General features: G+C 48.4%; 1 protein-coding gene across 2 annotated transcripts in view; it reads right to left on the minus strand.

The window, feature by feature from the left end:
- TBC1D9 (TBC1 domain family member 9) overlaps positions 1 to 14172 on the minus strand; it is a 139071-nt gene that overhangs the window by 43284 nt on the left and 81615 nt on the right. For both annotated transcript variants that reach the window (XM_029597394.1, XM_029597317.1), the window contains exons 7-8: positions 10764 to 10952; positions 4957 to 5127 (exon numbers count right to left, since the gene is read on the minus strand). In XM_029597394.1, coding sequence (XP_029453254.1) covers positions 4957 to 5127; positions 10764 to 10952 — 360 coding nt within the window. The remainder of the gene's footprint in view (positions 1 to 4956; positions 5128 to 10763; positions 10953 to 14172) is intronic.

Genomic DNA, 14172 nt, shown 5'->3' on the forward strand with positions numbered 1-14172 from the left:
CCCTTTTCATTTCTCGTCCACGGATATCCTTTTCAAGGAATGGGATACTCCGGAGTTAGGTTTGAAAGTCAGCAAGGCCATGGATAAACTCTATCCTTTACCGGAGGAGGCGCTGGAGCTCCTCCGACTCCCAAAGGTGGATTCGGCGGTGTCCACTGTCACGAAGAGGTCTACCATCCCTGTCACGGGAGCGACGGCCCTCCGGGATATTCAAGACCGAAAGTTGGAGGTACAGCTCAAAAAGATTTTTGAGGTTTCCGCCCTGGGAGTGCGGGCCACCATTTGCACGAACTTTGCTATGCGAGCTAGTCTGCGCTGGGCCCAGGTACTGCAGGCGAATGCGGGTCTCTCTCCGGAGGAGGCTTCCCAAGCAGACAGGTTGGAAGCTGCTATCGCATATGGGGCCGATGCGCTCCATGATCTTTTATGCACTTCAGCTAGGTCCATGGTGGCAGCGGTGTCGGCATGCCGTCTCCTTTGGCTGCGCAACTGGGCGGCGGATGGTTTGTCCAAGGCTCACCTCGGGGCATTGCCCTTCAAAGGGAAATTGCTGTTTGGTAAGGAGTTAGATGACTTGATGGTTTCCCTGGGTGAGAACCGAGCGTTTAGGCTGCCAGAGGATAGGACCTGGTCGCGCTCTTCGTTTTCCGGCAGAGCCCGTTTCCGGGGTCCCCGTAAGTCCAGGCCGCAAAGATCCACCGGACCCTCGTATAGGCCGGCCTCTTCTCGAAACACTCACTGGCAGCAGTCCTTTCGGGGCAAACGCTTTGGCAGGCAAGGAGGAGCCCCGTCGGGTGCGGGTTCCAAGCCTTCGCAATGAAGTTCGGCCGGCCCATCCCTCGTCGCGCCCTCAGCACGCTGTTCCAAACGTGGGGGCGCGTCTATCCTTATTTCTCGAGGAATGGGCCAGCATGACGTCGGATCAGTGGGTCCTCGATGTGATAAGACACGGCTAAGAGTTAGATTTTGCTCGCATCCCAGCGGACAAGTTCCTGGTCTCGCCTTGCAAGGATCCCAGGAAGAAGGCGGCGGTGCTAGACACCATCCGAAGACTAGAAAGCTTGGGGGCCATCTCTCCAGTTCCGGCCGATCAGTACGGCAAAGGCCGGTACTCCATAGTTCCCAAGAAGGACGGCACTTTCAGACCCATACTGGATCTGAAAGGAGTCAGATGCCTTCGGGTCCCTCACTTCAAGATGGAAACCATTCGTTCAGTGATCGCGTCAGTGCAGCCAGGCGAATTCCTTGCGTCACTAGATCTCACAGAAGCATACCTTCATGTGGGCATCCAACCAGCGTTCCAGCGGTTCCTGCGGTTTTGCATTCTGGGAAGACACTTCCAGTTCCAGGTTCTTCCGTTCGGCCTGGCGACAGCACCTCTGACATTCACGAAAGTGATGGTGGTAGTGGCGGCGCACTTATGTCGGGAAGGCCTCCTGGTTCACCCTTACCTCGACGATTGGCTGATTCGGGCAAAGTCAGAGAACCTGTGTCGGCAAGCGGTAGCCAGGGTGCTACAATTCTTGCAGTCCCTGGGCTGGGTGGTCAACTACAACAAGAGTCATCTGGAACCCACTCAGTCCTTGGAGTACCTTGGAGCCGTTTTAGACACAAAACGGGGCAGAGTGATTCTCTCTCAGGATCGGATATGCAAACTACAGTTTCAGGTGCGACGTCTTGTCTCAGCACCGTCCGCGAGTCTGCGATTACCTGACAGTTCTCGGATCTATGGCCTCCACACTGGCGTTAGTCCCTTGGGCGTTCGCTCACCTGCGGCCACTGCAGTCTTCATTGTTGTCCCGCTGGAAACAGACTTTAGAGGAATATTATCTTCCACTGCCTCTCGAGAGTCAGGTGCGCTCCAGCCTGGGCTGGTGGCTGGATTCCAAACATCTCTCCTGCGGAGTATCTCTTCTTCTTCCCAACTGGACTGTGGTGACCACGGATGCCAGTCTTTCCGGTTGGGGTGCAGTTTGCCAAGGGAAATCGGTTCAGGGTCTGTGGTCAGAAGATCAGACTTGGTGGTCTATCAACCGCCTAGAGTTCAGGGCGGTCCGTCTGGCATTGCAAGCTTTTCTACCCCTTCTACGAGGAAAGGCGATCCGAGTATTGTCGGACAACGCTACCACCGTGGCTTACATCAATCGCCAGGGCGGGACGAAAAGCCCTCAAGTAGCGGAGGAAGCGCGTTCCTTGATGACCTGGGCAGAGCGGCATCTCAGCGATCTCGCTGCGTCTCACATAGCAGGAGCCGACAATGTCCAGGCGGATTTCCTCAGCCGACACCACCTGGATCCCGGAGAGTGGGAGCTAGCGGAAGAAGCGTTTCTTCTCATTTGCAGGACTTGGGGAACGCCCCACATGGACCTGATGGCCACATGGAACAACTCAAAGGCTCCGAGATTTTTCAGTCGACGCCGAGAAAGGAGCAGAAGGGGTCGACGCATTAGGACTTCCCTGGCCGGCGGATGTGCTTCTGTATGTGTTCCCACCGTGGCCCTTGATCGGCAAGATACTGTGGCGCATAGAATTGCACCCATCCGACGTGATCTTGGTGGCGCCGGAGTGGCCGCGCCGTCCGTGGTTTGCGGACCTGGTCCAGTTGTCGGTGGCGGCACCCCTTCATCTACAGGGGTTTCCGGGGCTCCTTCGTCAGGGTCCCGTCTGTTTGGAGGATGCGGATCACTTCTGTCTCGCGGCATGGCTTTTGAGAGGTATCGGTTGAAGCAAAAAGGTTACTCGGACGCGGTAGTTGCCATGTTGCTGAGATCCAGGAAACAGTCTACGTCTCTGGCTTATGTTCGAGTCTGGGTAGTCTTTGAGGAATGGTGCGTGGAGCGGGGTCTTAATCCCACTTCCGCTGCTATTCCCGATATTTTGGCTTTTCTCCAGGCCGGGCTGGCCAAAGGCTTAGCGTGCAGTTCCCTACGGGTCCAAGTCGCGGCGCTTGGTTGTTTGCGTGGTAAGATTCAGGGAGTCTCCCTGGCTCTCCACCCGGATATCTCCCATTTCCTTCGGGGGGCGAAACACCTCCGTCCTCCTTTGCGGCTCCCTTGTCCTTCTTGGAACCTCAACTGGGTGCTCTCGTCCTTATGCTCAGCTCCTTTTGAGCCTCTGAAGCGTTCTACGATCAAAGATCTCACGTTAAAGACTGTATTCCTGGTAGCCATTGCTTCGGCTCGCCGGGTTTCTGAGTTGCAAGCTTTGTCCTGCAGAGAGCCCTTCTTGCGCTTTTCCGATTCAGGGGTTTCCTTGCGGACCGTTCCCTCTTTCTTGCCTAAGGTCGTATCACCTTTTCATTTGAATCAATCTGTTGAACTTCCCGCTTTCGCGGTTGGGGAATATTCCAACCCGAAGTTGAGGGATTTGAGAAAACTAGATGTGCGGAGGTCTATTCTTCGCTATCTAGAGGTCACAAATTCTTTTCGATTAACGGATCATCTGTTTGTGTTGACGTCGGGTCCGAAGAAAGGTTCTGCGGCGTCCCGCACAACGATCGCCCGTTGGCTCAAGGAGGCCATTGGTTCCGCGTACATTCTGCGCGGTAAAACACCGCCAGTGGGTCTTCGAGCTCATTCGACGAGATCTCATGCTGCGTCTTGGGCGGAATCTTCTCAGGTGTCGCCTCAAGAGATTTGCAGGGCGGCTACCTGGAAATCGTTGCATACCTTCATTAAACATTACCGATTGGATGTTCAAGCTACTGATGCTGGGGGATTTGGAGAGAGGGTACTCCGAGCAGGACTCTGCTTCCCACCCTCGATAACTTAGCTCTGGTACATCCCAGGTGTCCTGGACTGATCCTGGTACGTACAGGGAAAGGAAAATTAGTTTCTTACCTGATAATTTTCGTTCCTGTAGTACCAAGGATCAGTCCAGGATCCCACCCGCAGTGTGGCGCTATAGTAATGGAGAGTCCGCTCATTGTTTTTTAATACGCTGACCCCTTGTTTTGTTCGCTCTCCCGGTTGGGGAGTCTGTTTTTTCCTGTAGGGGTGTTGGAGTTATTTTACTTAGTAAGTTTCTATGGTTAGCTATGTTGGCTTTTGGATTTTTCTACTTTGACATTACGTATGACTGAGGGCTGTGACTGGCACAGGGGCTTATATATGGCTCCGCCCACAAGTTTTAATCTGTCTCCATCTACTGGTGCGGAGTCACAACCCAGGTGTCCTGGACTGATCCTTGGTACTACAGGAACGAAAATTATCAGGTAAGAAACTAATTTTCCTTTGTCATACCAGATTTAGATTTTTATATTCTGCTTTTCAACATTTCAAAGTGGATTACATTCAGGTACAGGAGGTATTTCCCTAGCCCCAGAGAGCGCTCAATCTAAAAGGCCAAAGCAGTATCTGTGCGTTGAAAGCAGGCGCTCACGTGTGCCCGACCATCTCTCCTGGGGACAGATATTTAGATGACCTGCCATGCTAAAAATGATCATGCTAGGGAAAGTTGTGCACCCTTAGCACATACTTGACATTGGGGGCCTAGGAGACATGCTGGGTGCCCATGTCTGACCTCCCCCCACCCCCAATAGGCCAGGCGGATTGGGTCAGATCCGGGGAAGGGGTTCAGTACCTGGAGGTACTTAGGAAAGCCCTTGGAAAACTTCAAATCTTCTCCCTCCCTCAGGCTGGGAACCCCTACCAGAGAACCTCCTCCAGCAGGGCTGTTCCCAATTGGTCCTTTTCACTGACATTTGTCAGTGAAGAAGACCAATCCCCTTTCAGGACAGCCTTCTGATAGGTGACTGGCCTTTCATTGACAAGTGACAGTGAAGGGACCCAATCCACAATAAGTGGCACTTAATATTCACTCCTTCAAACACTTATTGATTTGAACCCTGGCTTGTAGCCTTCTGCTCTAACCAGTAAGCTACACCTCCACTCCACAAAACGTTTCAAATCCGACTTGAGAAAAGAGGCACTAAAAAGTTGCAGCGGCAGTAAGTACCTGTTTGGGGCTGAACTCATCTGGAGACCTCTTGCGGTACATGGTCATTAAGGTCTGGGTGACCGTGGGTGCACTGCCCCTGTTCAGGTTGAACGGCCGCTCGCTCTCTGCTTCTGAGCAGAGGGGTTGGTAGGGGCTGGAAGAAGCCAGGCTGCTCGCTCTGGAATACGCCTGCAAGGAAAGCACATGTCAACTTCATGCTCAGGTTCCTCATCCTGTACCAAAAAAACCCTCTGCATTCAGGAGGGGGAAGGTTTGTAGGTATAAAATAGAAGGGAAAAAAAGCCAACCAACCACGTGAATGCCATCTTTCGAGTAGCATCTGGCATCTAGCAATCTACACCCTGCTAAGGCTTCTTTATTGAAAGCTTTAGGGAAGTCAATATTTCATTGTCCTCCCAGGAGAGAGTTATGAGTGTGTGGTCTAGGATATAAAGTTTGATATTTTGATAAATATAAAGTGTGCATCCATACATGTAAACCATATTCAGATCTAGTTCTACAGCTTGTGCTCCGTTATGAGTCACTTCCAAACCAGAGTTCCAGGGCTATCACAGCTTTCCCTTCTACCCCCACATTTGTTAAAAGTTGAACCAGCAGGAGACACAGAAGCAAGTCCGCTTTTACAAGGGTGACAGGCAGTGCACGTCCCTGCAGACCTGCAGCATTTCTTCCATGAAATAAAGCCATCGTCTGAGCCGCGAGTTTTCCATTCTGTTAATTCCCACGGCAGTCCGAACTCGCGAGAACCTTACTGCACTGGGGAGCATCCCAGACAGGCGGCCACTGCAATTAAGTTATCCTGCCTGCTCCTCACCCCAATCTGAGCATCTCTGGCAACATGGTCTGCAGCAGACATCTCTTCCGAAAGCTTCCCTACAGGTCCACCACCCCGGAAAGGCCTGCAGTAGCTGGATCTTACAACCCTGTGTAAACCAAACACCTTCCCCAGAAGTCTCAGGGGAACTAAAAAAAAAAAAAAAAAAAAAATAGTAGGAGGGCCTTTATTTCAGCCACTACTTCCCTGATCAATTTCCAGTCTGCGGAGCAGTTCTGTACTGTCAGAAGAGATTCAAAGTGGTTCCCTACAGGCATCCAAGGTAAGCTTTTCAGTCTCAAACCTTCCCTAGCAGCCACTCCATCCACAGCTTTAGAGAAGGGTTGGTGGCCTCGCCTACAGCCACCCCAGATTTATGAATGACTGCTTATGTATCCTGATTTTATATATTTTGCTTCCTCCTACAATCTGTTCACTGTGGATTACATAACAAAAAAAAAAAGAAAACTAACAGATAAAAACAGACAAATTGACACTTAAGTGCCTCCGTGAGTTAGCCTTTAGCTTTTCTAAAATGTTTTGTATCTGACCAATGCACAGGACCCTGGATGTGAGTCAAACAGTGGATTATAGGCCCCTTTCCCATTCTCTTGGGATATCTATCCCTCAGTCTCTGAGACTTTGGCCCATCATGCCATCTTATCGTTGGGCAGCCTGTTCAGCCAGGCCAGGGCTTTGAGCACCAGAGCCTTCTGGGAGCAGCCCAGGTTGTTTAAGCCTCTCTGCAGCTGAGCCAGGACCAGTTTTTTCTGCACCTGGGGCAAAGATTTCAGAATTATGCTCTCCCCACCCCCCCCCCCCCCTTCCCTTTGAATTACCAGTGGCTGCTTCAACACAAGTCTCTCCTTTGGCAACAAAGGCACCAGATGTACCCTCTGGTGGCGGCGGCACCCCCTGTCCAGCACGTGCAGCTGCCTTCCCTCTGCCATTCGGCCTCCTACCCAGCGGCAGTGCCTTCTCCCCTCACTCTCACAGCTTGGACTAAGACATCGAGTAGCATCTGTGGCAACGGCTGCAAAAGCTTGGAAAAATTCAAGCCTGTGAGCAAATACACTTGCAGGCCCCCGAGGCACTAACCCTTCTCCCACAAGCTTGTTCACTGCAGATATGAAAGTCTGACTGGTTTGGGGGAGGGGGGGGGGGATGTCACATGGAAGAGGGTTTGGGAACCACAGCCCTAGGTCCTTTCAGCCTTACATAAGGGCCCATCCTCCACCAAAACATTCAGATCCACAGACCCTTCTAAGACTGATAGTTCAACTCTCTTCACAATTCGTGTCAGTGTGATCAATGGGTCACTGGAGTTTTTGGGTATAGAATGCAAAAAACATTCCTTAAAAAAAAAAAAAACTGCAAAAGAATCATTCAGAATCCAAACAACAAACCTGTCATTCCAAGAGAAGCTGCTGGACTGGTTCAGATCCCTACACAGAACCTACCTCACCTCAGTCACCCCCCACATACACCCTAAAATACAGAATAAAGTCACAAATTAGAAATAGGCAGACAAACTGTTCCTTTCAGTTTCACCCTCCCCCCCCCCCCCACTCCCTTCCTGTCCCTACAGATGGGGGGGGGGGGGGGGGGGGAGTGGCAGCCTAGTGCTAGAACTGCAGGTTGTGAACCAGGGAAGCCAGGGTTCAAGTCCCACTGACACTCCTTGTGACCTTGGGCTGGTCACCTCACCCTCCAGAGCCTCAGGTACAACCTTTAAGGCCTTACTCATTTAGCCATGTTAGGCCATTTACAGTGAAAAATGTTATTGCACACAGTGAGTGGCTTTAATGCAGGGGATAACATGACATGGGGTGCAGTAGGGGCCCAGGCCGCAGCCATTTTCTAGAACGCGTCACCTGGCCTTTCTAGGGCAAAGGCCGGGCAGCACCATTTTGGCAAACAGCCACTGCCTTGGCCAAGAGCCTAGCGGGGATGCTCGAGGCTCCTACTGCAGATTCAAATAAGGAGATGTGTATGTGTGGTGGTGGTGGTGGTGTGGGGGGGGGGGGGGGGGGAGTGTGTGTATGTGTGGTGTGGGGGGGGGGGGGAAGGGGAAGAGTTTACAATTTTCAGGATGACCCACAGCCCCAGGGCTTCCATTGTACGTTGTGTGGGGAGAAAGACACCAGGATTCAGAGCCGCAGTGTCATTTACTGCAGCTTTGTGATCCCTGTGGTATTTTTCTCTTGAGGGATAAAGAGGCCTTGGCTTTAGTGAATGGTCCCCTTAGATCATGAGCCCTCTGGAGATATGTTCAGGTATTGTAGGTAACTCCCTAACCTGCTTTGGAGCACCATGAAAGGAAAGAGGTGGGGGAGAATCAGGTTCTTGTCTTGACACTGTATTTAGTCTATGCCATGCTCACCACTCCCCTCCTGTTCCTTACAGGCTGCCTGAGAGTAGGAAGCAGAGATTCAAGGGTCTGGCTAAGAGTCATTGGGGCAGGGCCATGTGCATGAGCACACAGGGTTATCTTACTATGCCCCTAGGTTAAAGCAGCCTTGCTGCGGCCCCTTCTGGGCTAGATGCCTGAGGCAGCCGTCCCTCCCCCTCCATCTCAGCATAAATGTACTGTGCTGCCCTGTGGTCTTAGAAATCCTTAACCCAGCCCAGAAGCGGGGCTCTGGCTCTAGTCTCCAGGCCACTGAGGCTTTCCTTCCAAAATCTGGAAAGCTCGCAGGAACATTGAGGTCACATTTTAGTGTTTCCCACCTCAGAATCAAAGGGAACAGCCACCCCTCTCTCTCTCTTTCACATGCTCCATTTTCTGCTTTTCCTCAGAAACTGGAAGCAGCAATGTGGGAGCTGCTGCTCCTTGGTTCTTCCCCTCGCCTAAAACGAGCAGAAGGGACCACGCTGAAGGACGAGGTGGCGGCATTATGGCTATAACTTGGGCTAGACGCTTGCTGGTCTCAGTCACACTCCTGAAGAGCAGTCAGGATTGCTGAAGTGAGGACGAGAACAGGGAAAGCAGAAGCAGACGGCATCTCTGCTGCAGGGACAGTCTTACAGAGTTTCTGTTCTAGAGTGCAATCTTAGGTAGTTTGCCTTTCAAGCTTATGACCTGGAGGAAGTAACACCACTGAGCCAAGCTGGGGCAGAGGTAGAAAATAGAGATGCAGGGTGCTTTTAACCCAGTCTCAGCACAAAGAGGATGCCAGGACCTCTAAGGAAGCTGCACAACCGTATGAGAAGCCTGCAAAACATACACGGGGAGGGATCATCCAGTCAAGTTGAACAAAACCACAGTTCACTGCTAAAGCACTTCAAAGGCCCCTTCTGCTGATTTGCTACATTTCCTGCCAGACCCGAGAAGCCAGATTGCGATGTAGGTGGTGGCACACCACATTACTAAGTTTGGTTTTGTTTTAACTAAGCATAAAGCAATAAACAAAATGTTAACTAAACTGAGACAAGATTTGGAATAAGGCATGCAAAAATTGTTTTGCTTGCCATCTAAGCCTAACTATTGATCTCCATTCAGTCCTGCTTTTCTCATTACACCAGACGGCCAAGTAGTGTCTTAAGCCCTAAGAGATGCACAGGACCCTCGTTCAGACTTTCCCTCCCATCATGCAGTGTACATAAAAAAAAAAAAGTTCACTGCAGTTTAAAATGCATGTGCAGAATTGGGATTATATGGAATGCAAGAGCAAGCGATACATCAAGTATTATCCAAAATGAGCTTCTAGCCTTCTTTTCCTGCATTTACAATGCTGCCAAAAGGGATGCCCTAAGAGACTATTGTAGGGACTGATTCCCTACTAGTTTATGTCCTTGGTACAGACTGTCCCTTGCCCCTGCACTGGAGCATGCTGTGAAGGGGCCAGAGGCCCCAGTGAGTTCGGGAGCTGCGCACACAGGTGGGAGCAAGTGAGCTCCAGCAGCTGAGAGAGCTATCAGGAGAGCTTGCATGGAGGAGCCGAGAGCAGGTCTCCACCCTGTGTTTAGAAGACCTTTGTTCCAGAGGAACAAGAATGAGCCACTCTGGGGGTCAGGGAAAAAAATAATCTGCTTTGAAGTGTGTGAAAAGCAGCATATAAAAAAAAAATCAAATAAGAGTTAGATAAAAATCCAAAGCCACCCCTGCTTTTGAGAAATCTAGGGATTCACCAATGGATCTTAAGACATTTCCTGTGGAGGAAAGTGTGTGACTGAACTGCTTCCTGTTTCACCAATGCACCAACCCAGTGCTAAAAAGTTACAAGAGGATCATCTTTGCCTGCATTAAAATGAAAGCCAAATTAGAACCAGGATATCCAGGTATTTGGGTATGGGAGGAGCAGTGGGAGATTCTCCACATGGAAAGATCTTACCAGATCAGTTAGTGGTGGGGGTGATAACCACCGTTTCTCCAGACAACTGAAGCTAGTCTGGAGACACTCATGGGAGAGAGAGTCACATCCTAAATTAATTCTCTGAAAATACAGTTTGAGCTGAATAGGAAGTGGTGAAATCTTTTGAAGAAAGAAAGTGAAGGAAAAGGAGGGGAAGCCTGATTCCCCTACTCGCATCTGCTGGAGTCAGAAGATACTGAACTCCTGCAGAGGGGGTAGTAGTATATATGGATACGCCCCCTCAAAGCTTGTGCTGACTCCATCTGCTGGATTGGGGACATAACCCACTGTCTGGACTGATCCAGGTACGTACAGGGAAAATACAGTTTGAGCTGAATAGGAAGTGGTGAAATCTTTTGAAGATACTGCAGATTTATCACCTAACTGTACTGTAACACCAACCACAGATATTTGTTAAAGGTCATCCTTTGTATATTCCAAAAAGAGTTGTTAGTTTACGCAAGTGTCTGTTTCCTGCTGGACAGCACCAGAGGGCCTAGAAGCATCTTTCTCCTGACAGGAATAACCACAAAGTACCCTCTCTCCGGGCCAACCACCCCTAGGACAACAGAAGTGAGACAGGAACTATGCTGGAAAAAAAGTCAATTACCAAGAGAAGTTTTTGGTAATCATACCTCATCATCCACAGTGCTGTAGCTTTCAGCCATTTTCAAAGTTGTTTGCTGTAGAAAGTCAGATATTCTCTGCACCAAGAAGTCCCGGTCCTTTAAATTGGCAAAGAGAAAAGTCATTCTGTTTTTCGTGCTGATGGACAGTGGACTGGGTAGCACACTGGAGCTGTCTGCCTTTTCTACTATGGTCACCTAGGAAAAGAAAAAAGAAAGAATGACAAGATCACACGTCAAAGAATGTACAGTTATGTCTTGGAGACCCAGAACTAGCCACCACAGGAAAAAAGCAGCCATAGGATGGTAGATGAAGTTTGCACAACCTATCCGGTCTGTCCCAGAAGCCCTGCCTCAATTTCTGCGAGGACTGGACTGCCAAGGGGGAATGCTTTTCACCCGTCACCCAGCTCAGGTAGCCTTCGCAAAACTAGCTGTGGTCTCAGTCCAGCTCTCCAAGGCCAGAGCTTAAGGATTAGACTCTCACTCAGTTCTGCTGCACTCGCCCAATGTGTGTCAAGGACAGAAAAACCAGTTTTGCTTTATTGGATCACTTTTCTACCACCATGTACTTATCCCCAAGACTTCTTGCATTGCCCCATCGGGGACAGTTCACTTTGTGAAGAAATGTTTCCTAGAGTAACGAAACACACCAAGGTAGGAAGTGAGGTAGAGATCTTCACAGACCTAGCAAGAGAACATTAAAAAACATTGCCAACTTTGCTGCAAGAAATCACTGCCACTTGTGCTATGCTAATCTGTCGTTCAAAATGATTCTTTTTTTTAGATTACAGGTAAAAAAAAAAAAAAGTCAAGCTTTACTGACTGTTACATATAGTGATGGGGAATCTATCTTGTGTAGAATTCACATGAACTGCCACAATCTGAAGCGATGCACTTTGGGCTGAGGAGGTAATCAACATGTGCATTTCTGAAAAAAAAAGCACCACATGTAAGTTCCACAGAACTTTAACACTGGAGTAGCCAAGTGGTTAGAGCAGGGGGCTATGAACCAGGACTAGAGTCCCACTGTCGCTCCTTGTGACCTTGGGCAAGTCACTTTACCCTCCATTGCCTCAGATACAAACTTAGATTGTAAAGCCCTCTGGGGGTAGGGAAATACTTAAAGTACCTGAATATAATTCACTGAAGTGCTGAAAGTGCAAAAAGCAGAACATAAGTCTAAAAAAATAAAAAATGTTGACAATTCGCAAAGAGTTACTTGCTGTTACTGTAAATACCTGTTCAGGTATAATCCCACTCCATCTAAGATGCTGCATGTCATTTTTAGATATCTACTGCCAACACAACCAGATTACATGATCTTTTAAGTAGACATTGATGCACCTACGTAGATCATGTCATGTGGGCAGATCCCACAGAAATCCAATCGTGCAGGCGTATACTGACTGGGAAGGCCCGCAGACATAAGACCACCTCAGCAGTGATTAATTTGTCCTCATTGTCTCACAAGCCATTTTAGATAAAAAGCCTCTATGTTCCTACAATACAATCCTTTGCAGCTAAAATTGTGTATACATCTATTATACATAAAGTCCAACTGGATCCCCCGCTGGAATCATGGACACACATTGCCATATTCCATGACCTATTCAAGATGTTGACAGTGTTAAAAAAAAAAAAAAAAAAATCACACTTTTCCAATTTGAGCTCAGAACAAACCACGTTGAGAGCATTCAGGTGACACTAATGTTGAAATAAAACCCACTGACAAAGTGAGCTCAATTGTGATACAGGATTGCGTTCAATATTGCACAGAAATTAAAGGGAATGAGAGAACATACCGTCCATTCGCTGAGCACAGATCCAACAATTGATATGGCACACAGACAGCATAGCTTCTCCAGATGTCCTCTTACCAATAAAGAATTATTTTTGGAATGTTAAAACATCCTAGGGAACCTGTCATATGGGGTACCAAACGCTCACAAGATGCTAACAAACCCACTATTAAGACTTGTCTCCAGGAATGGCTCAGTTTTTGAACCACTGGCAGACTTAGATTGGCCTTGAGAATCACACATGCAGGACACCACAGGTATTACAAACGCTACAAAATCTTCTCTGTGAATTGTGGTTACCACCAAGGATGTTTACATTGTACACCAACGTATTAACAACTGCAATGGATGTTCTTTAAGGTGTTATGCAGCACATCCAGTCATCACTGGATTCCTAATTATGTCCTCGTACACTAACCGTTTTGAGTTTTTCAAAATTCACTTTCAGGCTGGTTTTTTTTTTTTTTTTTTAAGACAGAATCAAAGGGATCTGTGGTTGCCTCCCTCTACTCTAGAAAGATTACTACAAGACATATTTACACTTCAGAATATTTGAGGTGTAGTGGTTTGGATAATTACATAGAAGCATTCCAAATTTAAAAAAAAAAAAAAAAGGGGGGATGACATCCATCACTTAACGCCATGAAATTCCTGGATTGAATTAGCTTATGAACAAAAAACTAACATTAGGATATCCAAAGTCAGTCAGATCCACACTACCATTCAGAGAGAGAAAAAAAGCAAAGCGCAAAAACCCAACCACTTACAGCAGAAAACCTGAAGTAACAAGTCTCATCATCCAAGTGGCTTCAAGGCAGGTTTGTCAGTCATTTTAGGAAACAAAAATGTTCCACTAACTGAGAAAAGCACAAATTTTGGTAAGATGTTCAGAGGTTATCCACTGTCTGCAGTATAAAGAAAAAAAAGCTTACTGCAGGGTGATATATTCTGATCATACTTCACTGTTACAATACCAGAAGGAAGAGGACACTGTCAGTATGGTGCCTTTTTCCAACAAGGCATCTTGGCTTGCTGACAGCAAGAAGCATCATTGGCATGTTGTATTATACCAGGTATTCTGCAAGCCTCCCATTATCTTCTTAGACTTGTAGGTTTAACATAAGAGCCCCTGTAGCAGGCAGCACTTCCTGAGAAGTCCATTCATCCTACAGACGGGCCAGCACTTGGGCCATTCACCTTGTGGTCACTGATTTCTGCATGTCCTTTGAAGGTGCAACATGAACTCAGACCTCAAAATTACTCAATTTTTCCCACTACATGCAAGTAACATGATATGTTAGACCATGACCTTGCCCATTAGTATGCATTGGGAGAACCAAGTGTACCCTCTGCACCAGGAGTACTGTGGTTGCCTCCAAACCAGAAAACAGGCCCTGATCACCAGTTCAAAGATCTCTGCTGGGGCACCATAGATGCAGTTAAAACTCCCTCCCCCCCCCCCCCAAAAAAAAAAAAAAAAAAGTGTGGCACTATAATGTCCAGTTTGAATTAGAAAGAACAATGCTAGATATCTTAATTAGAAACAGTGGATCCTCACGGGATGGAGGTGATTTAATGGCGATCACTGATATTCTCTTCTTTTGGCCATGCATGAT

This window comes from Rhinatrema bivittatum, chromosome 1, assembly GCF_901001135.1.
Source record: "Rhinatrema bivittatum chromosome 1, aRhiBiv1.1, whole genome shotgun sequence".
Classification (NCBI taxonomy): Eukaryota; Metazoa; Chordata; class Amphibia; order Gymnophiona; family Rhinatrematidae; genus Rhinatrema; species Rhinatrema bivittatum.